The sequence below is a fragment of the Canis lupus genome, chromosome 13, assembly GCF_003254725.2.
Source record: "Canis lupus dingo isolate Sandy chromosome 13, ASM325472v2, whole genome shotgun sequence".
In the NCBI taxonomy this organism is placed as follows: Eukaryota; Metazoa; Chordata; class Mammalia; order Carnivora; family Canidae; genus Canis; species Canis lupus.
Window position 1 is genome coordinate 21,975,605 of NC_064255.1, and position 27,236 is coordinate 22,002,840.

At 42.4% G+C, this 27,236-nt stretch overlaps 1 protein-coding gene and 1 long non-coding RNA gene across 9 annotated transcripts in view; one reads left to right on the forward strand and one right to left on the reverse strand.

Annotated features, from left to right (window-relative positions):
* NTAQ1 (N-terminal glutamine amidase 1) overlaps positions 1-27,236 on the forward strand; it is a 226,803-nt gene that overhangs the window by 45,525 nt on the left and 154,042 nt on the right. For 3 of the 8 annotated variants that reach the window (XM_049092704.1, XM_049092703.1, XM_049092707.1), the window contains 2 exons: positions 3,233-3,381; positions 4,027-4,151. In XM_049092704.1, the coding sequence (XP_048948661.1) occupies positions 3,233-3,381; positions 4,027-4,151 (274 nt within the window). Of the gene's footprint in view, positions 1-3,232; positions 3,382-4,026; positions 4,152-8,763; positions 9,454-17,836; positions 17,886-18,982; positions 19,364-19,512; positions 19,700-27,236 lie in introns of those variants that run through there. The other 5 variants (XM_025451065.3, XM_025451066.3, XM_049092705.1 and 2 more) reach the window with 4 other exon arrangements.
* On the reverse strand, positions 2,004-14,765 carry LOC112662488 (uncharacterized). The gene is made up of 2 exons (XR_003138621.3): positions 14,572-14,765; positions 2,004-2,228 (listed from the first exon to the last, which is right to left on the reverse strand). It is a non-coding gene; the product is annotated as an uncharacterized LOC112662488 (long non-coding RNA).

The window sequence follows — 27,236 nt, forward strand, 5'->3', positions numbered from 1 at the left end:
GCTCTACCAACTGAGCCAGCCAGGCACTCCGTAAAGATTTAAAATCGCTGATGGGGCAGATATATTTGTGATCTCCTAGACTATTATCCATTTAACAGTGGGAGGAACTTTAGCAATATCTAGTACAGCTGCACATTAGAATTATCTGGATATCATATTAAAAATACAGGTTTCTGATTTAATCGATTTAGAGAAGGACTTAGGAGTTAATATTTTTAGCAGACTCCTGAGTCACCATGACTAGCATTTAAAAAACCCAGATCTACTACAACCCTTTCATTTTTCAAGTGAGGAAACGAGCCCAGAAGACAAAGCAAGAAGCTCAAAGTTATCTGATTAGTGGCAGGACTGCATCTTAGGCTAGGGCCCTTTACACATGTATGTGTTACTTTAACCTGTCCCCTTGAATACTTGTCTATGCTAATAACATGAAGATAAAAGAAAAACTCCATTTGTGATAATGTAATGAACATCTTGTTTCTGATACTTACTTAAAATAAGTATCACTTAAATCGCCTTCATTCATTCACTCATTTAACCTGTATTTATTGAGTGCCTATCATATGCTAGGCATAAAATAGATGAAAGTCCCTGGCCTCACAGAGCTCATGTTCTTGCTTCCTTTACCAGCAGGTAATGTGCTATGCTAACATTAAATCCCAAATCCCAATTTGGGGGTTAAGTCCCAGTCCTCCCATTGGTGGCAGTGTGAGCTGGACATGTTATTTACCCTCTCTCTTCAGTGTCCTCTGACCAGTGGCATTGTAAGTATTAAGTGAGATAATATGTGTAAGGCATTATCCTGGTACCTGGTACAGCATCTGGTACTGGTACTCAAGAAGCATTAGCTTTTCTTGTTAGCAACAATGGCTACATAATCCCTATTGCAGACTGTCCGTGTGCCCTAGAAGTCATCCCCGTTGCTGAACCACTCAGCTGACTTTGAGTCATAGTCTTTCTTCTCGTTTTAGAGAAATGATCTGTAGTCATGTCCCCCTTACCCAGCATCTCATGGCAGCCCAGAGTGGGGACTCCTGTTCCAAGAAGTCTCCCAGCACCCTCCAGCAGATGTGTCTTTGCCTCATTGCTGCCCTGTGGTAGGAAATGAGGACCTTGAGTGGATAGAGACACCCAGTCCCAAGAAGCTGATCACCTTCTAGGTGGAGTTCCCTCCCCCTAGCCCAGCTTGGTCTCATCCTGGCATCTGGGCAGGCGTTGAACCCAGCTCAGTGAGGCTGCTGCTTGATCTGGATTCCTTGACTCCACATCTGTGCTTTAAAGGCAACATGACGTTGAGGACTGCTTTCCCTGTCCATTTCACCAGCCATCTAGGATCTAAGGGTATGGACCTAAACTAACTGGGAGGTTGTGGATATTCATTACATATGCATTTTTGGCAAGTTGTACTATCTTCCTGGAACACTTTCTCCTCAGGTGGGATTCAGCCGTGGCAGCCTTTCCTCTGTGAAACTCTCCTTGGCTTTTGGGCCCCACTCCCCTCCATTTCTGAGTTGGCTTTTAAAAAGCATTTACAAAAAAAAAAAGTGTTTACTAACAATCTCCGTAATTGTCCCAGCAACAGTCTGAGGTAAATACTACACTTATCTCAGTTTATAAAGGAAGAAGCTCAGGCTGGAAGGGGAGAGGCTGAGGTTTGACCCCAGTGCCCTCTCGTGAAGCCACCTGCTCTCTGCAACTGTCACACTGTCCTGTAGCCCTTACTAGTTCCCAGTCTGCTCCATGAACTCGAGGGTCAGAACCTACCTTTATCATCTTTGCATCTTTATTTCAGTAACAATTTCCCACAAGTAATAGAGAGTAGGCATGTCGAAACCACTGTAATAATGAGGTAGAAAGTGTCAAGAGAGAAACAGATTTTGGATAAGGCAGAGACTTTCTAGTAGGAAGTGGGAGACTCATGGAGAGCCAGCATGCAAGGGATGGATGTGGGGAGAGGTGGAAAGCTTGCTGCAGAAGGACGGGAAAGACACGGACACACCCAGTGAAAGGAGGATGCTTTTACTTTATCTGGAAGGTAGCATGCATTAAGGGGAATGCAGGGTATAAGCATTCATTTCTGATGCTATTTCTGCTTTACTCAGGTAGCATTGGAGCCAAAGGAAGCTCTTTGGGCTTTGATGGCACAGCATCTCCAGTCTTAATTAATCACCTCCACTCCATCATCATAGAGTCGATGAAACAACATTAGAGAAAGTGCTCTATAAGCTCTGAAATAGTAGAAATATAAGGTGGTGTTACTAATGTGGTACTGATGTGATTGAGCCTTTTTATTTCCCAGTCATGTTCTCTGTGAAAGCACCTTCCTTCTGAGGGACTCAGAGCATCAGACTGCCCTCATGCCCCTTGATAATCTTCCTGATGTCCTCCCTTCTAGCCATTAACTGGTGTCGGGCAGTGCCCAGCATCAGGGACTGGGTGTGGTGCACCACGCTGAGCTGCACAGGAGAAGCTGTCTTCATCTCTCCCTTAATGGCTACAGAGTGGGGGTTGGCTGACTTAAGAACAATATTTAAAAGTCCTTTCACATTCCAGGCTAGCCTGAGAAATCCTTTTTGTTAATGATTTGGAGGATATCCTTGCATACTTTTTTCTCTGTATTCATATGGATGTATGTGTTCTTTGGAATACACATGTATGTCTTTGCATACATAAAGCTTTTACTAAATAGTACATATTTTGGAATTTACTTTTCCCATTCAACTATGTAACATGTCCCGTTTTTCCATTTTCTACATAAATTTACCTAATTTTTTTTTTTTTTTTTTTTTAGTGGCTGCATTGTGGTTTTATTTCTGTTGTGGTGGACTTTGATTGTTTCTGAATTTTCACTATTGTAAATGGTGCTGCAGAGATTTTCTTTGTATATATACTTTTATGTGCATATTGCCGTTTATTTCTGTAGGAATGGTTCCTAGAAGTGAAATTGCTACATCAAAGGGTATGCATTTAATGCATATGAGCATCTTCACTACTTAAGTGTTCCCTGTCACTGGACATTGAGTCTTTTTTTAGGGCTTTGTGTTTGCTTTGTTTTTTACTATTTTGAGAAGGGCTATATTAATCTTGTAATCATTTTTAATGGTTTAACATATATATGTGTGTGTATATATATATACACACACATACGTACACATATGTATGTATATTATTGTGACCTTGGAATTCACCATCATGAGGTAATTTGGTTAACTTTAGCAACTTTTACTTCTAGGATTACCATGTTGTCCTGCTTCATGTTTCAAGTGGAGGACAGAGCTTCATATATGATCTTGACACTGTCCTGCCATTTCCCTGTCCTTTTGACACTTACGTGGAAGATGCCTTTAAGTCTGATGAGGACATCCATCCACAGTTTAGAAGGTGAGGGGATTCAGAATGGCTTTACCTACTTTCTCAAGTTAGACCTTGACAGTTGTGCAGAGAGTTTGTATGAGTGTATGAGGGAACTTTTCTGTTTTTTTGGGGGGGGGGGCATTTTTTGCAAAGATGACTTGTTTTGGTATCACCATTGAGTTGATATTTGAAAATGATGTGCTACATAGAAGACTCAAAATGTTTCAAGGTTTTAGAGGTTGTCCAATATATAAAAGCTTGGCATTCTTTTAAAAGAGATCCCAAACATTTTCTGAAAGCCATTTTGGGGATTTCTCTCATACGTGTGTATGTGGGTGGGTGGGCAGTTGTGGGTTGTGGCTTTAATGATGGCAACATTGAGAGATCTGTGATGGCAGCAACTGAACATTAGGCCCCCTACCCCTGATGTACAACTGAGCAAATAAAGGTACCCAGATGTATTTCTGTGCCTGTGTAGTGTTGGATTTCAACTGATCCTTTCTTGTGGCTTCTTTAACAGGTGGTAAAGCTGCATACATACTTGTGTATTACTGATAGTACAAAAATGTCTGGGTACTTTTTTGTATGTCATAGAAAATGAGTCTGTCTAAAAATCGAGGAGAATTTTACGTGGAACCTTCCTAATGGGAGCAAATATTGTTTTATCTGCAGGAAATTTAGAGTGATCCGTGCAGATTCGTATCTGAAGAACTTTGCTTCTGACCGATCTCACATGAAAGATTCCAGTGGGAACTGGAGAGAACCTCCTCCATCATATCCCTGTATTGAAACTGGAGGTGAGCCTCAAATGCCTTTTTAGAAAGCTTTCTGGTCACTGTACAGATCAGTGCCCCTTAACCAGGGACAGAAATCATGTGTTACTCTTTGTATGAAACTCCTTGAGTCATAAGAAGGTAGCAGCAAGCACAGATGTACGCATTTGTTAGATTTGGGAATTGAAGCACAGAAAACAGGAGTGGAAAGCAGAAGAGCTCATAGGGGAGGGGAGAGGTGTTCAGGAGCAGAACCATGACACTTGCACACCACCAGGGTGTTAGGTGTGCCTACTGTTAGAACACTGCACTTCAGGTCTGCATAGCACCTTGCTATTATGGAGTTTCACATTAGGGCCAAAGTCCCTATGGCATTCTTGTGGTATGTGAAATGTCATTTCCCTGGCTCTGTGAGAAAATCTACAGTAGAAGGAAGTGAGAGCCAGCAGGTTTTATTGTACCACTCATCTCATTTATGTGCTTTTAGGCATCAGTCCAATTAATAATTTTCTGAGATTTAAGTAGATAAAGAGTTCTTCACCGCATTACCATTGTTTGGCATTCCACATGAGTTTGAAATGTTATTTACGATTCTAAGTAATTCGCAGCATTGCCGTTTCTTGGTGAGGTCATCCCATCCCAGGGGATGGGACCTTCTGTGTGAAAATGCTTTGTACATGTACAACATGCCAGAAAAATAGGACTGTAGTGTTTGGAGTTCAGCAAGGAAGAAAGTAAATATATTTGGTGTATTTGAACACTGGAAGAGGATTCAAACTGATTTTATTTTATTTTTTGTTTTGTTTTTTCAAACTGATTTTGGAATGCTCTCTGTGAGAAGCTCTCTCTCATGAGTTTAAACATTTGTATTGGAGCTGCTTTTTGGCTTACCAGGCTGTTTGCTATCCTCAGTGCTAGAATTGGGATAGCTTCTAGGTTAGAGGGCATCGTAGATCTTCCTTTTAATCTCAGGCAACCTGCCATATAGGTTGTGGTCTGGGAGAGCATGCCTTCAGCCACTCCCATTTCTCTTTTAGACATGAGCATCCAACGCAGAGCCTAGCACATAGCAAGCACTCAGTAAACACCAGCCTGTCAGCCTGGCCCCTCTTTGAGTCATTCCTTTCAGTTTTGATGACTACCGCCCAGTAGATGCTATTTTGTGCCAGGCTTTGGTGCCAGCCGCTTTTCAAACTAGTTTGATATAATTTTTACTGCAGCTCAGGGACGCTTTATTTTCCTCATTTGATAGATGCATAAAGTGAGGTGCATGAAGATTAGGCCCTTTGCCTCAGATGCATAGCTAGGCAGGATGGGGAGAGGAGATGGTGGTGTCTGTTTCTACCCTGTGTGTAGCTAGTTCATCAGGGATCTCCTGAACTTGAGATTGAAACTAAAAGAAGTCTCCTCTGAAGTGTGGAGCAAGCATGAGTTTCCCATCTCATAATTTCACCACACTATAATGTTCTTTCATGTAGTAAACTCATTACTTCAAATCCCGTGTTTATCAAGGAATATATTTGAAGTCAGGATAAGTGAGAATTACCTTTAGCTAATTCATAATGTTTTATAAAAAATAAGGTTAAAAAAGCAGTTCCTGGGATGCCTGGGTGGCTCAGCAGTTGAGCGTCTGCCTTTGGCTCAGGGCGTGATCCTGGAGTTCCAGGATTGAGTTCCACGTTGGGGTTTCTGCATGGAGCCTGCTTCTCCCTCTGCCTTATGTCTCTGCCTCTCTCCGTGTGTCTTTTATGAATAAATAAATACAATCTTAAAAAAAAAAAAAAAAAAAAAGGCAGTTCCCTCTGTTCCCTGCATTCAGTGGTGGGATTGACTCTTAGGGCTTGAAATTTAGTACATTTGATGTTTCAGACATTAGGGTTATATGTTTAATAATTTTGGTGGCCAGGTGTCTGCATGACCACTATTTTCAATTCAGCATTTAGTGTATTTTAAAGAAAGGATTCCCCCCCCCCCGCCCCCACCCCGATGAGAAGGAAACTGAAATTTATAGTTGTAATACCTTGCCCTGAAGAATCAGTTCCAGCATTGGCCACCAATGGGTCAGTTTTTAAAGACATTTCCTGTCTTGGGCTGAATTTTTGAGTACACCAAATTCCCTTCTCTCTTTCTGAGTCCTTTCTTGCCTCTTGCCTGCATATACTTCTCATTTTTTTACTTCCAAATGTATAGTAACACTGGCTAATTTGAGCCAAGCTGGAAGACCAGTGTTAGGTAAACAGAAATGTTATAGTGCCTCATGGGGGAAATTAGAGACAGATGTCTATTTGTTATACCTTGACCTTTAAAAACATTTTTTTATTTTGTTCTTAATACATTGATCTTTTTAGATAGTAAATGGCTGCATATAGTAATCATCTTTTATTTAATTACATTAAAAAGTCTTAGAAAACAAAAAAAAGAGAGGGAACGTCTTAGAAAACAAATGTTGTATTTCAGAAGTTGGGATTTCCTTTTAAAGCAGTTTGTTAGAAATTTTCACAGACTTACTGGCCTATGTGGAGTCTGGCACCTACCCAGGTTAGCAAGAGCTTCCACCCCATATTTCTTGACAGGTGGCTGTCTTCCCCTTATTTCTGGTTATGTGGTAATCCTGCACCTTAGCAAAAGTTCTGTGTTTGTTGATTATCTAGCTTTTTTGTTACAGGGGGTTTAGCAACCCTGTTTCTAGTTTTCTACATCCTAAGTGCTTACCTTCACTTTTGAGAGAGGGAGTTGTGGGGTAACCTATACTAGATTTATGTGTTTCTACCTTTAGTTGTTTAAAGGCGTCTCTCCTTTGTTTTCTGCTTGCGTGGGTTCTGATCTCGTATTTGTTTCTCTGTGTTCCCCTTTCAGTATTTTTTAAAGGTTTTTAGCGTTTCAGTTATGATGGACTGTCATGTAGTTTCCTTTAGGCTTAGTCCACTTGAAGTTTGTTAGATCCATAGATTGGTGGATTTATAGTTTTCATCAAATTTGTAAACATTTGGCCATTATTTTGTCACACATTTTTTTTTTTTTTTTTTAGTGTGGAAAATTGAAATCATATACCAGACTAGACAAAATAGTATATCAGACCAAATTTGAAGTTATCAGTTCATGGCCAATCGATTTGTATTCCATTCACTTTTGCCCTTCTCTTATTATTTTGAAGCTAATACCAGATACTATGTCATTTCAACTTTCAATATTTCAGTATGGATCTCTAAAATATAAGGCTTTCTTTTTTAAAAAAAAAATATGATCAGGGCAGCCCAGGTGGCTCAGTGGTTTAGTGCAGCCTTCAGCCTGGGATGTGATCCTGGGGACCTGGGATCGAGTCCGACATCGGGCTCCCTTCATGGAGCTTTTCCCTCTGCCTGTGTCTCTGCCTCTCTCTCTCTCTCTCTGTGTCTCTCATGAATAAATAAATAAAATCTTTAAAAAACAATAAAAAATAAAAAAATATCATTGTACCATTATTACAGCTAAAAAATTTAATAATTCTTTAAAATCATCATATATCTAGCCAGTGTTCAGATTCACAGTTATAAAGTCATAAAGTCATCATCTTTTTGTTTTGTTTTTCTTTAAGATTTTTTAGTAATCTCTATATCTAGCATGGGGCTTTAACTCATAACCCCAGGATCAAGAGCTGCATGCTGAGACAGTCAGCTGCCCCCATATCTTTTATTATACAGTGTGTTTATCTGAATCAGCGTCCAATTGAGATCCCTACATTGTGTTTGGTTATGTCTCTTAAGAGTCTTTTTTAATATATAGGTTCCTTGCCCAACTCTTTTTTTTCTTACAATTTATTTGTTGAAGAAACTGGATCTGGGAGAAACAGTCTGGATTTTGCTGATTGTGTCTCTTTTGTAGCCTCTGAATTTCCTATAATTTTGTAGTTGAATCCAATAAATTGGTAGTTTGATTATTCATGCATTTTTTGTTTTTTAAAATTTTATTTAAAATCAGTTAATTAAAAAAATCAGTTAATTAATATATAATGTGTTATTAGTTTCAGAGGTAGAGCTTAAATATTCAACAGTTGCATATAACACTCAGTGCTTATTACATCAAGTGCCCTCCTTTATGCATTTTTCATTTAAGTTTTTATTTTGAAATAATTTTGGACTTCTAAAAAATTTGCTAAAAAACTGTAGTGTTTCCATATACCTTTTACTCAGATTCTGTCTGCTGATGTTGAATTTTTCATAACCATAGTGTAATTCTGAACCAAGGAAATGATGTACTTGATATAAAAATATTGATCCAGTACTGTTGACTTATAGATCTTACTTAAGTTTCACAAGTTTTCCCACTAATTTCTTTGTTCTGGTCCAGAATCTACCCCAGGATATTACATTCTGTTGTCCTGTCTCAGTCCCCTTCAATCTGTAACAATTTTTTTTCTTTTTCTGTTCTTTTATAACTTTTACACTTTTGAAGAGTACTGGTCAGCTATTTTGTAGAGTGTCCCTCGGTTTCGGTTTTTGTGATGTTTTCTCATGATTAGATTGAGTTAAGTGTTTGAGACAAGACTACTACAGAAGTGATATTGAACGCTTCTCCATTTGAGTAATTTCCCCTACTTTTGGTCTTCTGGATGTTTTTATTGTATTTTCAATGGACATTTCTTTCATAAATTTTTTAGATTCCAAAATGAACCTGAATGATTTTATCAGTATGGATCCTGAGGTAGGATGGGGAGCTGTCTACTCCCTATCTGAATTTGTACATCGGTTTGGCAGTCAGAACTACTGAACTTGACATCTGGATGGAGAACCGTGGAGAAATTCTAGGACACTAACAGTTCATCCCTTCATTTGGGACAGCAAACACTATGGTACATTTGGCTTGGAATTATATTTTCCTCTTTTAATTCAGTTGAGTTGAAACATGAGTAAACAACAACAACAATAACAACACATTTTTTTTGATATGTCACGTTGAAACTTGATGTAGTGCATATTTGTTAAGATATTCCAATATTCATTTGTTAAAAACATGTGATGACTTATGCCAGTAATTCCTTTTGTTAAGATAGATGTGTGGACTTTGTTCTGGATGTTTTGTTTCTTTCCAGCTACACTGTAAGCTCCTTGAGGGCAAGGCTGTGGCTCATTGCTCTGTGAATCCCTTATGCCCCTAAAAGGTGCCCATAAAATGTTTGCTAGTGATTGTGCTGCTGCTTAAAGGGGGCTGGTACTGTGAGCTGAATCAGCAATAAGTATTAGTCTTTTTGGACTATTATGTTCTTAAGAAAAGATTGCAGCCCTCTCAGGTTTGAGTGTTATTTGGCCTAATTTATATATGTTTTTAAATAAAATTGGTTTAAAAGTAATTTTGTTTTGAAGATATTTATGTCACCTTTCCTGAGATACCCAGGAATACTTCACTTGTAGACAGGAACCATTGTTTTAAAATACATGTATCAGGGGCCGGGCCGGCCGCGCAGGCACAGTCCCCAGCCCCGGTAAAAAAAAAAAAAAAAAAAAAAAAAAACATGTATCAGTATCAGGGTGCCTGATGGCTCAGTTGGTTGAGCATCTGCCTTTGACTTAGATCATGATCTCAGGGTCCTGGGATTGAGCCCCAAGTTGGGCTCTCTGCTCAATGAGGAGTTTGCTTCTCCCTCCACCCTGCCTCCCTGCTCATGCTCTCCCTCAGTCTCTCAAATAAATCAATAACATCTTTTTTTTTTTAAAGATGTTATTTATTTATTCATGAGAGACACAGAGAGAGGCAGAGACACAGGCAAAGGAAGAGGAAGGCTCCATGCAGGGAGCCTGATGTAGGACTCGATCCCGGGACTCTGGGATCATGCCCCGAGCCAAAGGCAGATGCTCAACTGCTGAGCCACTCAAGTGTCCCTAAATAAATAAAATCTTTAAAAAAAAAGTACATGTATCAGTCTTCCTTCTTGAAGATGTTTTGGAAATTTGTCTTTCATAGTATAATTCCAAGTAAAAGACATTTGGCATTAAACCAGCTTATAATGTTAACTCTCATATATGTCTCCACGATTCTACTGTAACAGTAGAGCAATTTCAGAAATGAGCAATTTTTGAAAGCAAGGATGTCCAGGGTTTTGATCTTAGATGAGTTTCGCTTATGAGAAACTTTCAGTTAATGTAGATCCTCTGCCTTGTGCTATGGAGGGACAATTGCAATCATTACTAAAGAATCAATCAAAGGAAATGTCATGTATCCATTTGGTTCAGCTAACCAGGGAGGATTCTGGGAGAAAGTGAATGAACCTTGGTAAGAGGAATACAAACACAACCTCTTAAGTTATTTTATAATTTAGATCTAATTATAGACCTCGTACTTGCATATCTTTGTTGACTTTTAGGTGGTCATTTAAAAAGCATGTGGCTAAAATGAAGATAAATTTTGGCAGGCTGTACTATGGAAATACTTTGTCTTGAGTAGAAAGTTTCTGACTTTCTGATTGTTTCTTACAATCTGATTGTAATCTGATTTACAAATTGCATTTTTGTTGGGTCTTTTTTTTTTTTTTTTTTTTTTGCCAATTTATGAGCAGGTTTCCAATCTGGTATTCATAATTGTGTCTAGTACAGATGAATCAGACAATGTGTGTGTAGGAGTTTGAGCTTTGCAGCCAACTTGTTTTGTAATTGAAAACCCCTTCCTTCTAGCCAGTGTAGGGAGCAAGGTTTATAGTTTTAAGCTTGTTAAAATGTCTAGTGGTCACAATCTTGAGTAGGTAGAAGCAAAAGAGGACATTTGGTTTTTTTCTACCTACCACTCCCCACTCCTATAGCTCCTTTTGGGAACTCTTTGCACATTTCATATAGTCCTGGTGGCCTGTATTTTAAGGCATATGGCTTAAGCTGGGCCAGGCTTGGAGCCCATCCCTGGACAAGTCTAAGAATGACCTGTCACAGAATTCTCTGGATTTGCTGTATTGACATTTAAAGACCAAAAAAATTCTCTATGAGGAATGCTAAACTAGGGGCCTGGGAGGGCCTGGGAGTTTGGGGCTTATGGTGCCCAGGCCGACTGCTGCTAAAGGGCTCCATTGCAGAAGGCAGCCCAGCAGAACTGAGAGCAGAGCAAGAGCTCTAAAGGCATTTCTGAGTGCCTGGATCTTTCTGTTGCTTCAAGCCAGCCACAACTTTGGAACATCCCAGTTACATAAACCAGTGGATTCCTTTTCCTCTTCAGCCCGTGTGAGTTGGATTGCCATCAGTTTTAACCTAAAGGTAGGTTCCCTTGCAAGATTTTTCTTGAAAAGTTGTTTATCAGGAACTGTACTTTTATCTTTCTGTGCTTAATTGTTGTTTGAGGTCAGAGTTGCTTCTCTTTATACTCAACATGTGTGAGAGAACTGAAGAAATACCGATAAATGCTTGTCTGTTTGGAAAGAGGAACTTTTAAGAAAAGCAGTTGACTAAAATAGAATTTGCGAGTTGACTATGAAAATAAGAGAAATGAAGTATCTCTGAGAATCTGATATATGATAGAGTGGGGGCAGGTGGGGATACCACAATGCAAAACGGCTCACAGTGCAGTAGAACTGACTATATTTGATTGGAGATGCTACCGTGGCTTGTAAGAAGGATTATGTCTTTCAGAAGAGGGGTTGGTTAGCAATGGAAGTAAAGGTGAACTGTTTTGTGTATGTGGTTTTCTGAGTAATTTTTAATTAGTTATTTTATTTTATGTATTTATTTTTTTTAGAGATTTTATTTATTCATGATAGACACACAGAGAGAGGCAGAGACAGAGGCTGAAGCAGGCTACCTGTGGGGAGCCTGATTCAGGACTCGAACCCAGGACCTTGGGATCACAACCTGAGTCAAAGGCAGACACTCAACCACTGAGCCACCCAGGCATTCCAAATTAATTATTTTAAAAATAGGTGGTACATGCATATTGTATATAGTTAAAATATAGAAAAGTATATGGTAAGAAGTCCTGTATTTTAATTTTCAGATTTCTCTCTCCAGAAACAATCTGTCTTCAGTTTCTTCTGTGTTCTTCCAGGAATTTTTATGTCCATGTTAGCATATAGGTTTTATACGTGAATTTCTGTTGTGGCTTTTTTTTTTCCCCCACAAGTAGTAACATTCTAAACATTGTTCTTCATTTTACTTTTTTTTTCTTTAAAGATTTTATTTATTTATTCATGAGAGACACATGAGAGACACCAGAGAGAGAGAGGCAGAGACAGGCAGAGGGAGAAGCAGGCCCCATGCAGGGAGCCCGATGTCGGACTCGATCCTGGGACTCCAGGATCACGCCCCAAGCCCAAGGCAGACACTGAAATGCTGAGCCACCCAGGTGTCCCTTCATTTTACTTTTTAAAGTTAAAATAGTTGGATATTTTCTAATCAGTACATGTTGAACTTCCTCATTCTTTTCAAAGGTTATATTGTATTCTGTGGTATGCATGGCCCATAATTTCACAGTCCTTTTTAAGTTGTTTTTAGTCTTTTGGTATGACAAAACTGCTTGAAGGAATATTTTTGTCTATGTGTCTTTATAACAGTTTCCGAGATAAATTTTGAAAGTGTAGACTGCTAGATGTCCCACTGAATGCATGGTTTTGTTTTGTTTTGTTTTTCCTGAAGAAGGGACTGGCAAATGTTTTCTATAAAGGGCCAAATAAATGCTTCAGGCTTTGCATGCCGTAAGGCCTTTGCCGTAACTGCTCAACCCTTCGTTTGTAACTGGAAAGCAGTCATAGGCAATATGGAAATGAATATATGGCTGTGCTCCAGTAAAAACTTTTATAAAACAAAGGGGACTTGAGGGTTTGACCTTTGGGGTATAATTTGCTGTCCCTTGTTCTAGAGAAAGCATTGTCTCCGGTATATGGCTGATCTGCCAGGGACTACAGTTCTCAGATTCCTTTGCAGCAAGGTGTGGTCATGTGACCAGGTTCTCACCATTGGAATGTAAGGGGCTGATGTGGGAAACACTGGGTAGGCAGTGCCTACCTTTTCTACCTTGCCTCCTGATGAATGGCTGAGGACTAGAATGACCCCCTCAGAAGCTACCCATTGAAGATAGCAGAGCTGCCATCAGCCTGGATTCTTGAATGACCCTATGGAGCAGAGTCTCATGTCTAACTTGAAATAATGTGGAACTGATCCTCAGAGACAAACTGGTGTGTTTCTTTAAGTCACAGAATTATTGGTGAGTCTTGATTTAGCATTTAGCCTTCCCTAAATAATAAAGTGCCCATTCAGGTACTTGTGGCACGGTATTTTTTGACTGGATCAGAAATTGTGATGTTCCATGTGGAGTCAGATCCTCTTTGTGCTTTTGCCCACTACCCCCTCGATGTCCTGCAGTGTTTGTGGAATTATTGCCCTTCAAAGAATGTCCGGGAACACCGAACACAGATGTCCATTCATACCTCTTGTTTTGCAAGAGGTTGGGAGCCTTGTGGGAAAGATGCCAGAGAAGCCCTGTTTTCATATATGGTTCATCTGTGTTCAGGCCTGTCTGATGGCCTAGGAGTCCTGAAAGCAGTCCTTGCTAGATGACAGAAAAACAGGTTCCTGAGAGAAGATGACACCCGAGTGGGAGACATGTGGCTGAGTAGCTCAGACTGAACGATGAGTGGAAATTAGGGGAATCACAGGTGGCAGTTACAGTGGTGCCTTCCTACGACTGTCCCCTCACAGCATACTCTGGCCCCACCTCCCCCACGTTCTTGAAAGCCCCATCTTCTGGGAAAGAGAGGAAGGATCCATCATCAGAGCTCAGCATGGCTCTGTGGGAACCTTGCAGGGAACTGGTCTTGGGTGGGTAGAGATCAGCAGTCTGACAAAGGATGGAGTTTCAGTGGTTGAGTGCTGGGCTCAGAGCACTGAAGCTGGAGCATGATGAAGCCTGAAGCCTGAGGCTTTGATTCTCTGTGAACCCCCATTTCATCACGACTTTGAAGTAGAAAATGACCTTATATGGGACTCAGGAGCTGGTGGGGGCTTGAGTACACTCAGCTTGTAATAGCGCCCCCTGGTGCTTTGCTGGAATTTTTGGTGGAGAATGCTTTTCTAGAAAGCTGGACTTGGTGAAGGTATGCTTAAATCATCAAGATTTGGGATTACTATAAATGTAATGGGTTTGGATTTACTAGTGGTTGGAAGCCTGGGACATACCAGATACATACCATTAAGGGAAAAGGAGGTCGTACTCATTTGCCTTGAGTAAATTTTGGAGAACAGGGGTACAAGAAGTACAAGAAGGTACTTTGCGAAGCCTGTTCTACAGAAATCTTTCGATAAAGACTTGGCACTTAAAAGATTGCATTTTGAACAAACATGTAAGCCCAACTAAAGAATTGTCCTGTAATTACTTAAAAGGACCTTGAAGGAAGGAAGTGACTATTGTAGTACAGACGCGATAGAACCAGAAAATATGTAAATATATGAAGATCCCTAGGATCAGAAAAAGAAGTCTAGCCTGAACCAGAGTTACTCACTTAGCTCCTCTGTTCAGGGGTTACCATCAGCTCTCTAGTGAGGACTTGCTGGAGACTCACACCAGCACCTGCTGCTGCTTCTGTGTGGTTGGCAGTAGGTAGATAGGTTTGGTATAGAGTACTCATTATGGAGGTGAATGACAGTCTCTGCAAACAGGTCCTTCTGTCACCTTCATAGAACACCAAGGTAAAGAACACTGAGGTAAAGAACCTCTCCAATTATGACAGCAGTGAGTATCTAGGCTGAGTGCTGGAGCTATTATTTAGTCCAGCACCCGATACTCATGGTAAGTAGTATGCTAAGTAGTCCCCCATATGAAACTGTCTTGCAGAATGAGACACATGGTGGATGCTCAATTAACATTTACTGAAGAAATGAATGTATGTTCATGAGGTTGTCTAGATGTGTTTCTGTCAGTGGTAATTATAAAATCAATGAGATGGTTATGTAGTTGTGCATCTAAGGCAGCTATTGCCAGTTGATGAGATTGAATTGGGTCATGGGCCACACAACTGACACCAGCAGAGTCATTTTTCTTTTGGTGAAGAAAGGACAAGAATGTTCTGTGGGAGGGCTTCTCTCTGGGTCTCCTTTTGCCCTTGGTCTCACTGTGCTTCCTCCCAGTCTTGTGTATAAGGCTTGTTGTCTGTGCCAGTTCTGAGAGGATTCACAAGTATCTCCAACTCATTAGAACATTCTGTTGAGGAATCTACTTCCTTGTGTGCTGTGGCCGAGGGACACAGAGGAGAGGGGACAGTATCTCTGGATTTCAGGGTAAGTTGAGCCTGTTGTAATATATCAAGGGGCCTGAGGTCTCCATCTCCCAAATCCGTATGTTGAAATCCTAACCCACAAAGGTGATGTGGTATGAGGAGGTGGGGGCCTTTGAGAGGCGATTCATTCTTGAGGGCAGAGTCCTCATGAATAAGGTTAGCACTTTCAGGAAAGAGATCCCAGAAACCTCTCTAGCCTCTCTCCGTGTGAGGACAGGATGGTAAGTGTGCAGCCAGTGAGCTGACCCGGCCATGCAGGTGCCCTGATTGGTCTTCCAGCATCTAGAACTGTGAGCAAGAACTTGTTTTTAAGCCACTCAGTCTGTGGTATTTTGTTAGGGCAGGCTGAAAGGATTAAGACCAAGAATTCCTAACCTGCAGTCCCAGCACATGCTGTGTGTGGCTGTATGAACATATTTTTCTGGAGAGAGGACCCATAGCCCGTATTATCTGTTTATCCATTTAAAAATATTATCATTTTTACTTATCGAGGGGCTCCTGTGTGCCATGCTCCAAGTTAGATCCTGGTAACTGAAACCAGAATAGCACCTGCCCTCCGGTTGTTTATGGGCTGACTGATGGTAGAGGCTGTGTCAACCAAAGAATCATGCAAATGACCACACAGTGGCAGCTGCGCACTGTGCCATTGAGGAGAGGCAATAGCTCTGTGAGGTGAGAGAAACATCTGGTTAAAGGAGTGAGGAGGCTTCCTGGAAGAGGTGTTTTATCCATCCAACAGGTGGCTCCTACTCTGCCAAATACTTCCTGCCCCGGTGATTGAGCGGTGAAGAAATCAAAGCCCCTGAGCTCACAGAGCCTATACTCTGCTGGAGAAGACAGACACCGAACATGTAATGTACTATGTGTAAAAAGGTGGTTACCATTTACTGAATTGGGGAAAGATTGAGGGTGGAGCATTTTGGGGGAGGAAGATCAGGAGTCTTATTCTGGACGTATTAAATCTGAGATGCCAGTTGGATGTCTGAGAGGAGATGTCAAATAGGAGTTGGGTAAAGAAGTCAGATTCAGGGATGAGGTTCCGGCTGACAATATGCAACTGGGAGACAGACATCAGATAGTATTGGAGGGCACTGGGCTCAGTGAGATCATGGAAATGCTGGGTGTAGATGGAGAAGAGGTCTGGGGACCTAGCCCTGGGGGCTTTTACATTTAGAGGTCAGGAGAGGAGGAGGTCCCAGAAACAGAGAGGATAGGGGAGCAAGGGGAGGAGGAGAAAACCAGGAAAGCCCAGGGGATAAGTGATTCCAGAGGGAGAGAGGAATCAGTCCGGTCAGATATTGCCGATCAGTGGAGTCAGCTGAGGACTGAGGTACTGTTGGCTTTGGCAACATGGAGGTCTTCAGAGCAGTTTCAGTGGTGTGATGGGGATGGAAGTAGTTGAATGGGTTCAGGAGAGAACAAGAGGAAGGAGGCAGAGTATTATGATAAAGGGAACGGAGAAATGGGGCAGTGCTGAGGGGGAAGGGGGTCATGGAGAGACTACTTTGTCCCTGGCCCTCGTGCAATTCTTCCTTTATGAACAAATGAACCATTTCTACCCCTCCAAAGAGTACTCAGATGACATCAGAGACCTCACCTCCCTGCCTGCTGTCTTCTCATGCAGGGCTAACACTACTCAGTTCTTGCTCCAGGGCTTATTCCCTATGACTAGATCTGTCCCATGGCTTGTACTTTCTTTTTTTTTTAAGATTTTACTTATTTATTCATGAGAGACACAGAGACACAGGCAGAGGGAGAAGCAGGCTTCCTGTGGGCATGCCAATGCAGGACTTGATCCCAGGACCCCGGGATCATGACCTGAGCCAAAGGCAGATGCTCAATCACTGAGCCACCAGATGTCCCTATCCTGTCTTTCTTGAGCATCCACATGGAGAAAAGAATGCTGGATGGCCTGCAGGGATATTTCATCCTTGGCGCCAGCCCTAATAAGACTCCCTGCTTTTTTTCTTGTCTCCTTCCCACCTTGCAGTCTATTATCTCCACCAAGCAGCCAGAGTGGTCTTCTAAAAATACAAACCAGAGCACCTCACTCCCCTGCTTTAAAACAACAAACTGTCACCACCACTACTCTTAAAGTGGCTTCAACATGAACTTAGATAAAATCCACTGTCGTTTCTAAAGCCATCAAGGCCCCTTGTGATCTGGACTGTGGCTGCCTGTGTGGGTCCAGCTCCCCAAATCCCTGTCCTGCCGTCTCCATGAAGTTTCTGTTGTGGGCCAGGCCGAGCTCTTCCTTCCTGAAGAACCTCACATTCTGCTTGCTCTGACTTGCCCCTTCCTTCCTGTGTCTTCTCTGGGCTGACTGCTCCCTGATATTTAGGTCCCAGCTCCGAGTCTGCTAATCCAAGCTGCCTGACCAGGCGAGGTCACATCATTTCATCACTTCTTTCCTTCATAGCTGTTGTCGCTAATGGAAATGACCTTGTGTATATATTTATTTAAGAGCCTGTTTGCTATCTCCCTTCCCCAGACTGTGGGTGCTGGCTCTGCCTTACTCAACGCCAACAGTGTCTGGCCTGGTAGGTACCCAGCAAGTAAGTATTCCTCGACTGCTTCATGAAGGAACAATTCCTGTCGCCAGCAGGGTCTGGAAGATCAAGCCACCCAACCACTGGTTTCTGGATAAAATGCCAGGAAGGTGCTGCTAAATTCTTGGTCTTTGGATTCCTTGCTCCAACTAGGTTCTGTTCCTTTTTAGATCATGTGGTCCTTGGCCACATAGCTTTCTTTCACAGACTCTGGGCTCCAGGCCTTCCTCTTTCACCTCTGTCTGGAGGGCATGTCACAGATGACTTCTTCAGGTGGCCAGGACGGTTGAGAGGTGATTTTATGAGCATCACCCATACTATACTCTCAGTGGAGTCCTCCCTCCACAAATGTACTTGAAAAACACCTTGTCCTGCATCTGGCTGTAACAGTGGGGCCTCAGGTGGTGTCCCCCTCTCCTCTGAGCTGACCGCACACAGCCTGGCACCAGAATGGGCTATCTCCTTCACCCTCTCAGCCACAGATAATGTGGCTCTGGCCATGAGCTACAGCAGGCATCTGTTGGGGCCAGGCTTTTAGTAATATCCATTTGTTATCAAGGGAGCAGTCACAGCTGAAATTCACGTAGAGTCAACAGGCAGGCTTTCCTGAGGTTTCCATGGGGCCCTGGAGTTTTAGAGCAATTTCTGGGAAGAATATTGGAAAGAAATTGAGGGGCAAAATGTTAATACAGTCACACTGTTCTGGCACACACCATTTCTAGAATCATGGGTGATGGGTGAGTCACTCTCCACTCAAGGCCCACAGGATGCAGAACTGTTGTGATCTCTTTAAGGCCAGGTGTGGGGGAGGCCTAGTTCCTGCACTCAGCATACAAGAAAAATTTAGGTTTCAGTCCTTAGTCCCCATCACAGCTGTGCTTTTTGTTCATCACTTGCTGTGTTACCTTGAGGAAGTCACTTAACCTCTCTGGGCCCTTATTGCTTCACTTATGGTTATTTTGAGATTGTGTGTGTGAGAGAGAGAGAGAGAAAAGTTTTTATACTCTGAAAGGTAAAGTGTTTTAAATTGCTAACACTTACTTCATGCCTAATATGTGCCCTGTCTTTTTCTTAATCTCATTTTAAAGGGATCCTTTTGCTTTCCCATCCTCTTGGATCTATCATTTAATGACTTTGCCACCTGTTGGACTTCTAGGCATCTTGGAAACTTAAAGGCAAGTCAATTTGGTTCAACCTGTATGGATGGTAACCTGGATATTTATCTTTAAAAATGACCTATAAAAATACTCTGACTTAGTAATTCCCCATGTAGGGATTTATCTTCCAAATACACTGCACATATGTGAGCTATGGATAAACAAGGTTATTCACTGTACACATGGATAACAACCCCACCTGGAATCCACCTGTAGGCCTATTCACTGGGGACTGACTGACTGAATTGTAATCCAGCTGTAGTGGAAAATATTATGAAGCTGTAAAAATAAACGAGCAAGGTTCTTCCTCAAGCTGAGTGGGGATGTTTTTATTCTGTTATGTTCACTCTTATGTTACATTCTTTTGCCTCAGTGAGATATTTAATAAAGTTAAGTTTACAAAGCAAGTGAAACAGTGCGTTTTAAAAGAGAAAAATATATATTTGCTTGTATTTGTACAGGATATCTAAAAGAATATGCACTATCCAAGAGAAGCTGGTAATATTGGTTGCCTCTGGAGTGGAGAACCAGGTGGCTGGGGTTGTTGGGGAGGGAGGGAAACTTCATTGTACACCCTTTTTTGGTTTTAAGAGTTGTGATCTCTGTGAATATGTCACTTGTTAGAAACAGATTTAAAATAAAAAAAAAAAAAACCTACGCTTTCCATCACTTACACATGTATCCATATAACTTTTTTTTTTTTTTTAAAAACACAACTTTTAACAGCTATAGCTTCAGGTGCTCTCTATTGTGAAAGTTGCTTTGAGCCACAGTGGGAAAAGTCAGGATGTGTGATGCACACTTAGGGAACGTGGAGGGAAAGTTCACATGGTGAGAGCCTGAGGAATGAGGAAACTGCCCCCAATTGTTTTTCCATTATACTTCGTTTAGCCCCGTGTTCAACGGCTCTAACCTTTGATTTTGGTGTCAGGAGTGAAGGTGAGACCTCCAAGCAGCTGAGGAGCACTTTGTTTTGTGTGCTGGTAAAGGATGTATTTCTGTGCTGCCTATGGCTTGAGCTGCACTTTGGGTACAGAAAGGCTCACAAGGCCCATGAACTCATGCAAAGACACAAACCCTTCTTAGTAGATTTGAACCCGGGTCTGACTCCAGAATTACTCCCTCATAAAATGAAGATGCAGGCACATTGGAATAAACCCAAAGGCAAAATTAGGGCATCGTTCTCTGAGAAGCAGGGTGGATTATAGAAGCAAAAATCTGGGGAAGTAATGGGGGTGGCCTGTCTCGAACCACAGGTTGGGATTTAGGGCTTAATCTTGTAGGAGAAAGGAGCTCTGGTGGCAAGCTGTTAAACAGCAAAGGGCTGTGGGAAGATTAGCACTTTGTGGAGTGTCCATAGACTGGGGTTGACAGGTTGGGGTTGGCAGAGGGGTGAGGAAGAGGGGGGACCAGTAGGAGAAGGCCTCCACATGCAAACTGATGGTGTCAGGACTAGGGAAGGGGTGGCATGGGCATGGAAGGATGGATCTAGGTGATTTCTTTCCAATGATTTGGTAGAGTTTGTATTCATTGAAGGTTGAAAAGGAAGCAAGTGGAGAATAACATGGTTAGCGTGCTCTATCACGCGGGGATGGGTCATTGAGGAGGTACTTCATGCTGCTATCACATTCTGGTGTATTTAATGCTCTGCCAGCTACCCTGCTCAGGGCTTTCATGGTCTACCATTGTCTGCCCAAACAATTCTTCCAGAAGTCACAGCAGATGTTGTCAATCCCTACCGCCCCAATAGTTCCCATCTTCCCTTACTCTTCCTCACCTAAGTGAAGCCCCTGTGTGTCCATGAGAGGCTTTCCATGGTCCTAACATGCTTGGCTGGAAGTGTGGAAGAGTTAATACACCCTGGAAGAGTCTTCAGCAGCCGATTCTCAGCTGATGCTTCAGCTTTCTTGTTCCTCAGAGGGTACAACTCGAGTGAGGTGCTACAGGTTTCCTGGGATCCCAAGCAGTGTTGGTTCCCACCTGCCCACTAGGCACACCTGCTTGGCACCTGCTCAGTAACCTGCTTCCTTGCCTCTCCGGACTCACCTCCCCACTCCTCACTGATGTTTCCTAGGATCCTTTCTCAGATAAACTACCTGTACCCCAGTCCCCATCTCAAGGCCGACCTTGGGAGAACCCAATCTAAGGCAGTTAACAGGTGATACTATTTAGGCTCAGAGACATGATTTCACTTGTTCAAGCTCACAAATCCAGTCTGTAGCATATCTAGGTTTTCTTTTTCTTTTTTTTTTTTAAGATTTTATTTATTTTAAAGAGCTCCCTGCAGGGAGCTCGATGCAGGACTCAATCCCTGCCCTGAGCCAAAGGTAGACGCTCAACCACTGAGCCACCCAGGTGTCCCTACATATCTAGGATTTTAATCCAGGTCTCCTGAGCCCAGTGGGATTCTGATGTTGTTTTCTGCTAGACCATATCTAGTATCTGCTGTAATGCCTCCCTGGGCCTTTTTTACATGTCTGGGTTTCCTACTAGAGTCTGGCCTAGTAGACTCTAATATAAACTCCTAAAAGGCAGGAACTATGGTCTTGAGATTTTTATACCCAAGACCAGCAAGAACTGTGCCCTTTAGATAACAGATGCTCCATGAGGATTTGTTGAAAGGAAGAAATAGAGCAAGAGGAAGAGAGTGGAAGGAGGAAGAGTAGACAGTTGGGTGCATGACCCTGGGGAGCATGAAAGAGACTCTGCAGGCATCTTGACCTGGAACATGAGAGTGATGTGCCTTGGAGGAGACAATGATTAGAGTTTCAAAAGCAGAAGACGCAGAGGAGCCATGATGATGAGCAGAAAAACTGGCAGAGAACTCAAAAATGTCCATTTTCTTGGAAATCACTTATGAGGAAACATTACTAGTGAAATAGCCCTTTTTCAGTGTATGCATCCCTGAAAGGGAGTTTTTTTCTTATTTATTTCTTGTTTCAATATGGTATTAGTAAGCATAGTTTTGTAGGAAAAACATCAGATGGATTCTCACCAAGGATTAAAGTCTACAAATAGTTACCCTAGGGAAGTATTTTTCAAACTATGCTCTACAAGCCAGTAGAACTTCCAAGGAACTCTCCTGGAAGCCTCCTCAAGAAGAGGTTAATAGGTCATGATATTTGATTAATACTGGACTCTTTTTAAGTAAATTTTTTCATTTTTAAAAGAGTTTATTTGAGACCCAGAGAAAGAGTATACAAGCACATGAGCAGGTAGTGGGGAGGAGCAGAGGCAGAGGGAGAAGCAGACTCCCCGAGGAGCAGAGAGCCTGATGTGGGGCTCGATCCCAGGACCCCAAGATCATGAACTGAGCTGAAGGCAGATGCTTAACCAAATGAGCTACCCAGGTGCCCCTGGACTCTCTCTTTTTTAAAGATTTTATTTATTAGAGAGAATATGAGTGAAAGAGTGCAGGGAGAGAATCTCAAGCAGACTCCCTGCTGAGTGGGGAACCCCATGTGGGGCTCAATCCCAGGACCCTGAAATCATGACCTGAGCTGAAATCAAGAGTTGGACACTTAATCGACTGAGCCACCCAGGGCCCCTGTACTCTAACCAAGTGGTGGGCCTAGGCTATGTCTTGGTCTGCATTATCTCATTTAATCCTATCTATCCCTCCTCTGATTACAAGGGCTGTTTTCATCTCTTCTTCACAGATGAGGAAGCTGATGTTCACAGAGGTCACTCAGCTAGGAGGTGGACAAAGTGGGATTCATTCCCGGGGCTATTTGACTCTAGAGCCCATGACCTTCACAGGCAAGGTACCCTCCTCCCCACCCTTTGCCAACTATGCCTTCCCTCCACCAGAACTGAAACTCCAGTTTTGACACCATGCAGAGCAAATGGGAGATAGGAGCTATACTATTGGTTGCAGGTTGGGAGAGGGTGTACTAAAATGTGCTGTCCTTTGACTGCCTTCTCTAAAAGTCTTGGGGTCTTGCTTTCCCATCACACAGAGGAGGTTTAGAGTTCATTTTGATGAATGCATTCTGCTCTCTTGGTACACAAGGTGGAGCATTTGGCACAAGAATGAAATAAGATCACTGCAGAGAGTATTCTTGCTCTTTGCAGGAAAAGAGTTCTCCTTTTCTCTTTCTTTCTCTGTTGCTCACAATTGTTTGCTGAACCATTTGAAAGCAAGTTGCAGATATCAGGAGACTTTGACTATAAATACTACAGCAGGATTTCCTAACATCAAAGTCATTTTTCTGCATAATCTCAATATTATTTTCATGTCCAGGAAGCTTAACACTGATGCAGTGATATTATGTAATCCACATTCTATATTCACATTTCTCCAAATATTCCCAAGATGTCCTTAAGTGCTTCCTCCCTCTCCCCTGCCACCATCCAGCATTAACATTGTATTCTCTTGATATTAGATCATGGTCATTTTTCCAGAATATTGTACTTCAAAATGTCCATAATTTTTACTGGCTATTTAATATTTCCTGGAGCAGATTTGCCACAATTTCTTAATAAATCTCTCCTTGGTTATTCCTATTACAAGTATAATGTGCTCTGTGGGACTTTTCCATTTTCGCTTTTGACTTAGGCACCAATTCGATAGATACTAGATTTCAAAATGAGGGTGAGGCTGACCATCATGTATGGAATTCACCAAGTGTCAAAGGTCAGTTCTCCAGGAAAGATCTGTGATGGAGGTTTGTTTTTGTTTTGTTTTTTTTAAAGATTTTATTTATTTATTCATGAGAGACTGCAGAGAAAGGCAGAGACATAGGTAGAGGGAGAAGCAGGCTTCCCGTGGGGAGCCCGATGTGGGACTAGATCCCAGGATCCGGGGACCATGCCCTGAGCTGAAGGCAGACACTTAACAACTTAGCACCCAAGAGCCCCTGGAGATTTGTGTATAGAGGTTCATTGGGCAGTGCTTGGGGATCACCACCTGTGGGGGAATGAAAGAAGCGAGAGTGGGCAGAGGGAGTAGCACTTTGATGCTGTCATTGTAAAGGCCTCAGCTGCTCCTCCACTAGCTCTGAAGCGGAGATAGTCGTACAGAGGTGTCCCCTTTTGAAGCAAGGAGGCCGGCTCTTTATGCCTCTGTGTGGACCAGTCACTGGATGCAAATTGCCCCTGGAAGGGGACATGACACAAGGGGACATGGGTGCGATGCTGTCTTCAACTTAAAGCAGTTTTCAGGGAGACTCAGGGTGGGAATGAGGGCTTCAGTCCTGAGAGGAGGGCTGGGCGGAGACTAGAGCATCCACCACACCAGGGGAATTCTCATGAACCTGTTGGCTGTGGGACCCAGGAAATTTAACAAAAATCCCCTACCCCTGGACAAGCAAAGCAGGACTGATTCCATTTTGTGCTGCACCTGCCACCTCCTGTGTGACCCCCACATAACCTGCTTATTGCTTAAGGCGCTGCCCCACCCTAGTCAAGCCGCTGGGCACACCCTAATTTGAAATCGGCTCATAACAATGTAACCCTGCTTTGTGCCCGCCAAAACTGCACGTGCCAATTCTGACCAAAGTAATAGGCCAGCTCAAATGGATACTATAAGGTAAGATGTAATTCAATTGGCCACCTGCATGGGGACCGCCATAACTGTGCAACTTTCTGCGTATCCCATGGGCCACTGGCCCCTATAAAGCTGCTACGCCTCTTAGTCTCGGGGTCCAAGTCCCTGGTCCGCTGTGTCGGGTACACTTGGACCCAAGCTCGAGCTTGTAAATAAACCCTCGTGTGTTTGCATTGGTGTCGGCTCCTTGGTGGTTTCTCAGATTCGCAATCTTGGGCACAACGTTGGCTAAGTCCTTGACCCCTGCAGCCAGATTGAATAAGCAAGCAGTCAGCTTGGTGGGGGTACATTGCATGCTGTGACTCCTCCCTCACTCCCCAGGGGAAAGGCCTTCTTCCAAAGTATATGATGGGGGCTTCCTTAGGACCAGATAGAGCTTGAAATGTATTTTCCACAGTTGGGGCCAGAGAGAACTGCCCTCCCAGGCTCTGTTAGGGTAAAGGATGAGAGAATGTTTCCTGGGCTCAAAGGTGGGCCCCTTGGGAAGAGGGAACTGGGCCAGAGCCTTTTTTTAAAAAAACTTTAAAAAATTATTTAAGATGCACAAACTGCAAAAATAGAGTTCTCATGTGCCCTCCACCCTGTTTTCCCCAGTGATATCATCTTACATAACCATAGTGCATTTGCAAGACTAGGGAATTGACATGACATTGTATAATACTATGAACTAAGTTACAGACTTTACTTGGGTTCCATCAATGCATATATGAGCTGTGCTGTGCGTGTATTACTATACAATTGTATCACATGCCTAGGTTTGTGTGATCATCACTGCAATCAGGGTACATAATTGCTCCATTACTAAGAAGAAACTCCCTAATGCTACACCTACACATTCACCCCCTACCGCCCACAGCCACCGATCTATTATCTCCATCACTGGAATCTTATCATTTCAAGGGTGTTATATAATAGTATCATGCAGTATGTAACTTTTTGAGATTGACTTTTTCCACTGGGCATAATATCCTGTTGTTGCATGTATTGATGTTCATTCTCTTTTGTATTTTAGTAATATGCCATTGTATACCCACCCACAGTTTGCTTATCTGTTCTGGGCAGGAGTCATTTAAGTCCTGGCCAAGAGGACCCACTCCAGGAGGGTGAGCACTTCCAACGATGAAGTCCGAGTGGAGAGGCGTGCCAGGGACCAGGGCAGAGGAGGCAGTGGCAGCTGGGATGGATTGCTTCTCCCTTGTCCTGAGAACTCAAACTAGAGAGGTCCCCAGAGATGGGGATCTCCAAAGATCCCATGAGGCGTGCCACACGGGAGAGCAGTTTTATAGAGCCCCAAAGCCCAGTGAGCACGAAGTCAGCTTACAACAGTACCTGTCACAAGCCAGTTAGAGTATTTCCAGACATAACGACTTAACCTCTTTGCCTTCCACCCATTTTGACATGGCATTCAAAACAGCAGCCAGTGAGCAGGGGAGGAAATGTGAAGGAATGGTAGGAGAGAGAAGTTGACTGCATATGAGCCCCTGCTTTCCCTTGCAGCTCTCACTGAGCTGGTGATAGCTCTAGCTGAGAAGTGGGAGAAATCTTTGAATGAAGCCGGGATTATTGTTTAATATAATGAACGTTGTAACACATCAGATTTCTCTATTATGACCTTGTTTGTGACTTGCTGTGACCATTAGCATGTCATTACTTGAAAGTGACCTGAGCTGGAAGGGTCCTGTGATCAAGTACAGCCTCCTTTCTTCTTCCAATTAAACCCCCCCCCCCAAACTGAACAAATTTTAAAGGGATGGTGGGAGAAAAATGAAAAAGTGTGTTTTGATGATGTCCACACAGTGGTATAGAAATAACTTGGAAATAAACTGTACATAAACTTTTTCCTTATATACTATAATTTCTCTAGAGCAAATTCCTGGCAATGGGGTTAATAGGTCAAAAGGCATGGATATTTTTATAGTTTTGAAAACATATTGCCAAATTGATTTTCTGTTTTTTAATTTTTATTTATTTATTTATTTATTTATTTATTTATTTATTTATTTATGATTTCATTTATTTTTCTGAGAGAGAGGAAAGAGAGAGAGAGAGCATGAGCAGGGGGGAAAGCAGAGGAAAGGGAGAAGCAGGCTCCCCAATGAGCAGGAAGCCAGGCATGAGGCCCGATCTCAGGACCCCAAGATCATGACCTAAGCTAAAGGCACTTCATTGACTGAGCCACCCAGGCACCTCACCAAATTGCTTTTCTAAAGGTTCCTACCAATTTATATTCCCACCGGATACTGTACGAAAGTTTTATCACATATTCAGTGGTACAGGATAATATTGTAAGATTGTTAATGTGATGATGTTTAAATGCTATTTGATATTTGGAATACTTTTTTAAAGTTTTTCCTTACTTATTTGAGATAGAGTGAGCATGAGTGGGGGGAAGAGGCAGAGGGAGAGGGAGAAACAGGTTCCCTGCTTAGCAGGGAGCCCAACTTGGGACTTGATCCCAGAACTCCAGGACTATGACCTGGTGCCCCTGGAATAATTTTTAAAGTGCTTTTATAATATGAAAATTTTTGCATTAGATGTTTTATCCATCTCTTTACACTTGGCATTAATATCTGGAGTATAGAATATTGCTAAAGGTGTGATTTTATAAATTAATCACTGGCTATTCATGTGCAGCTT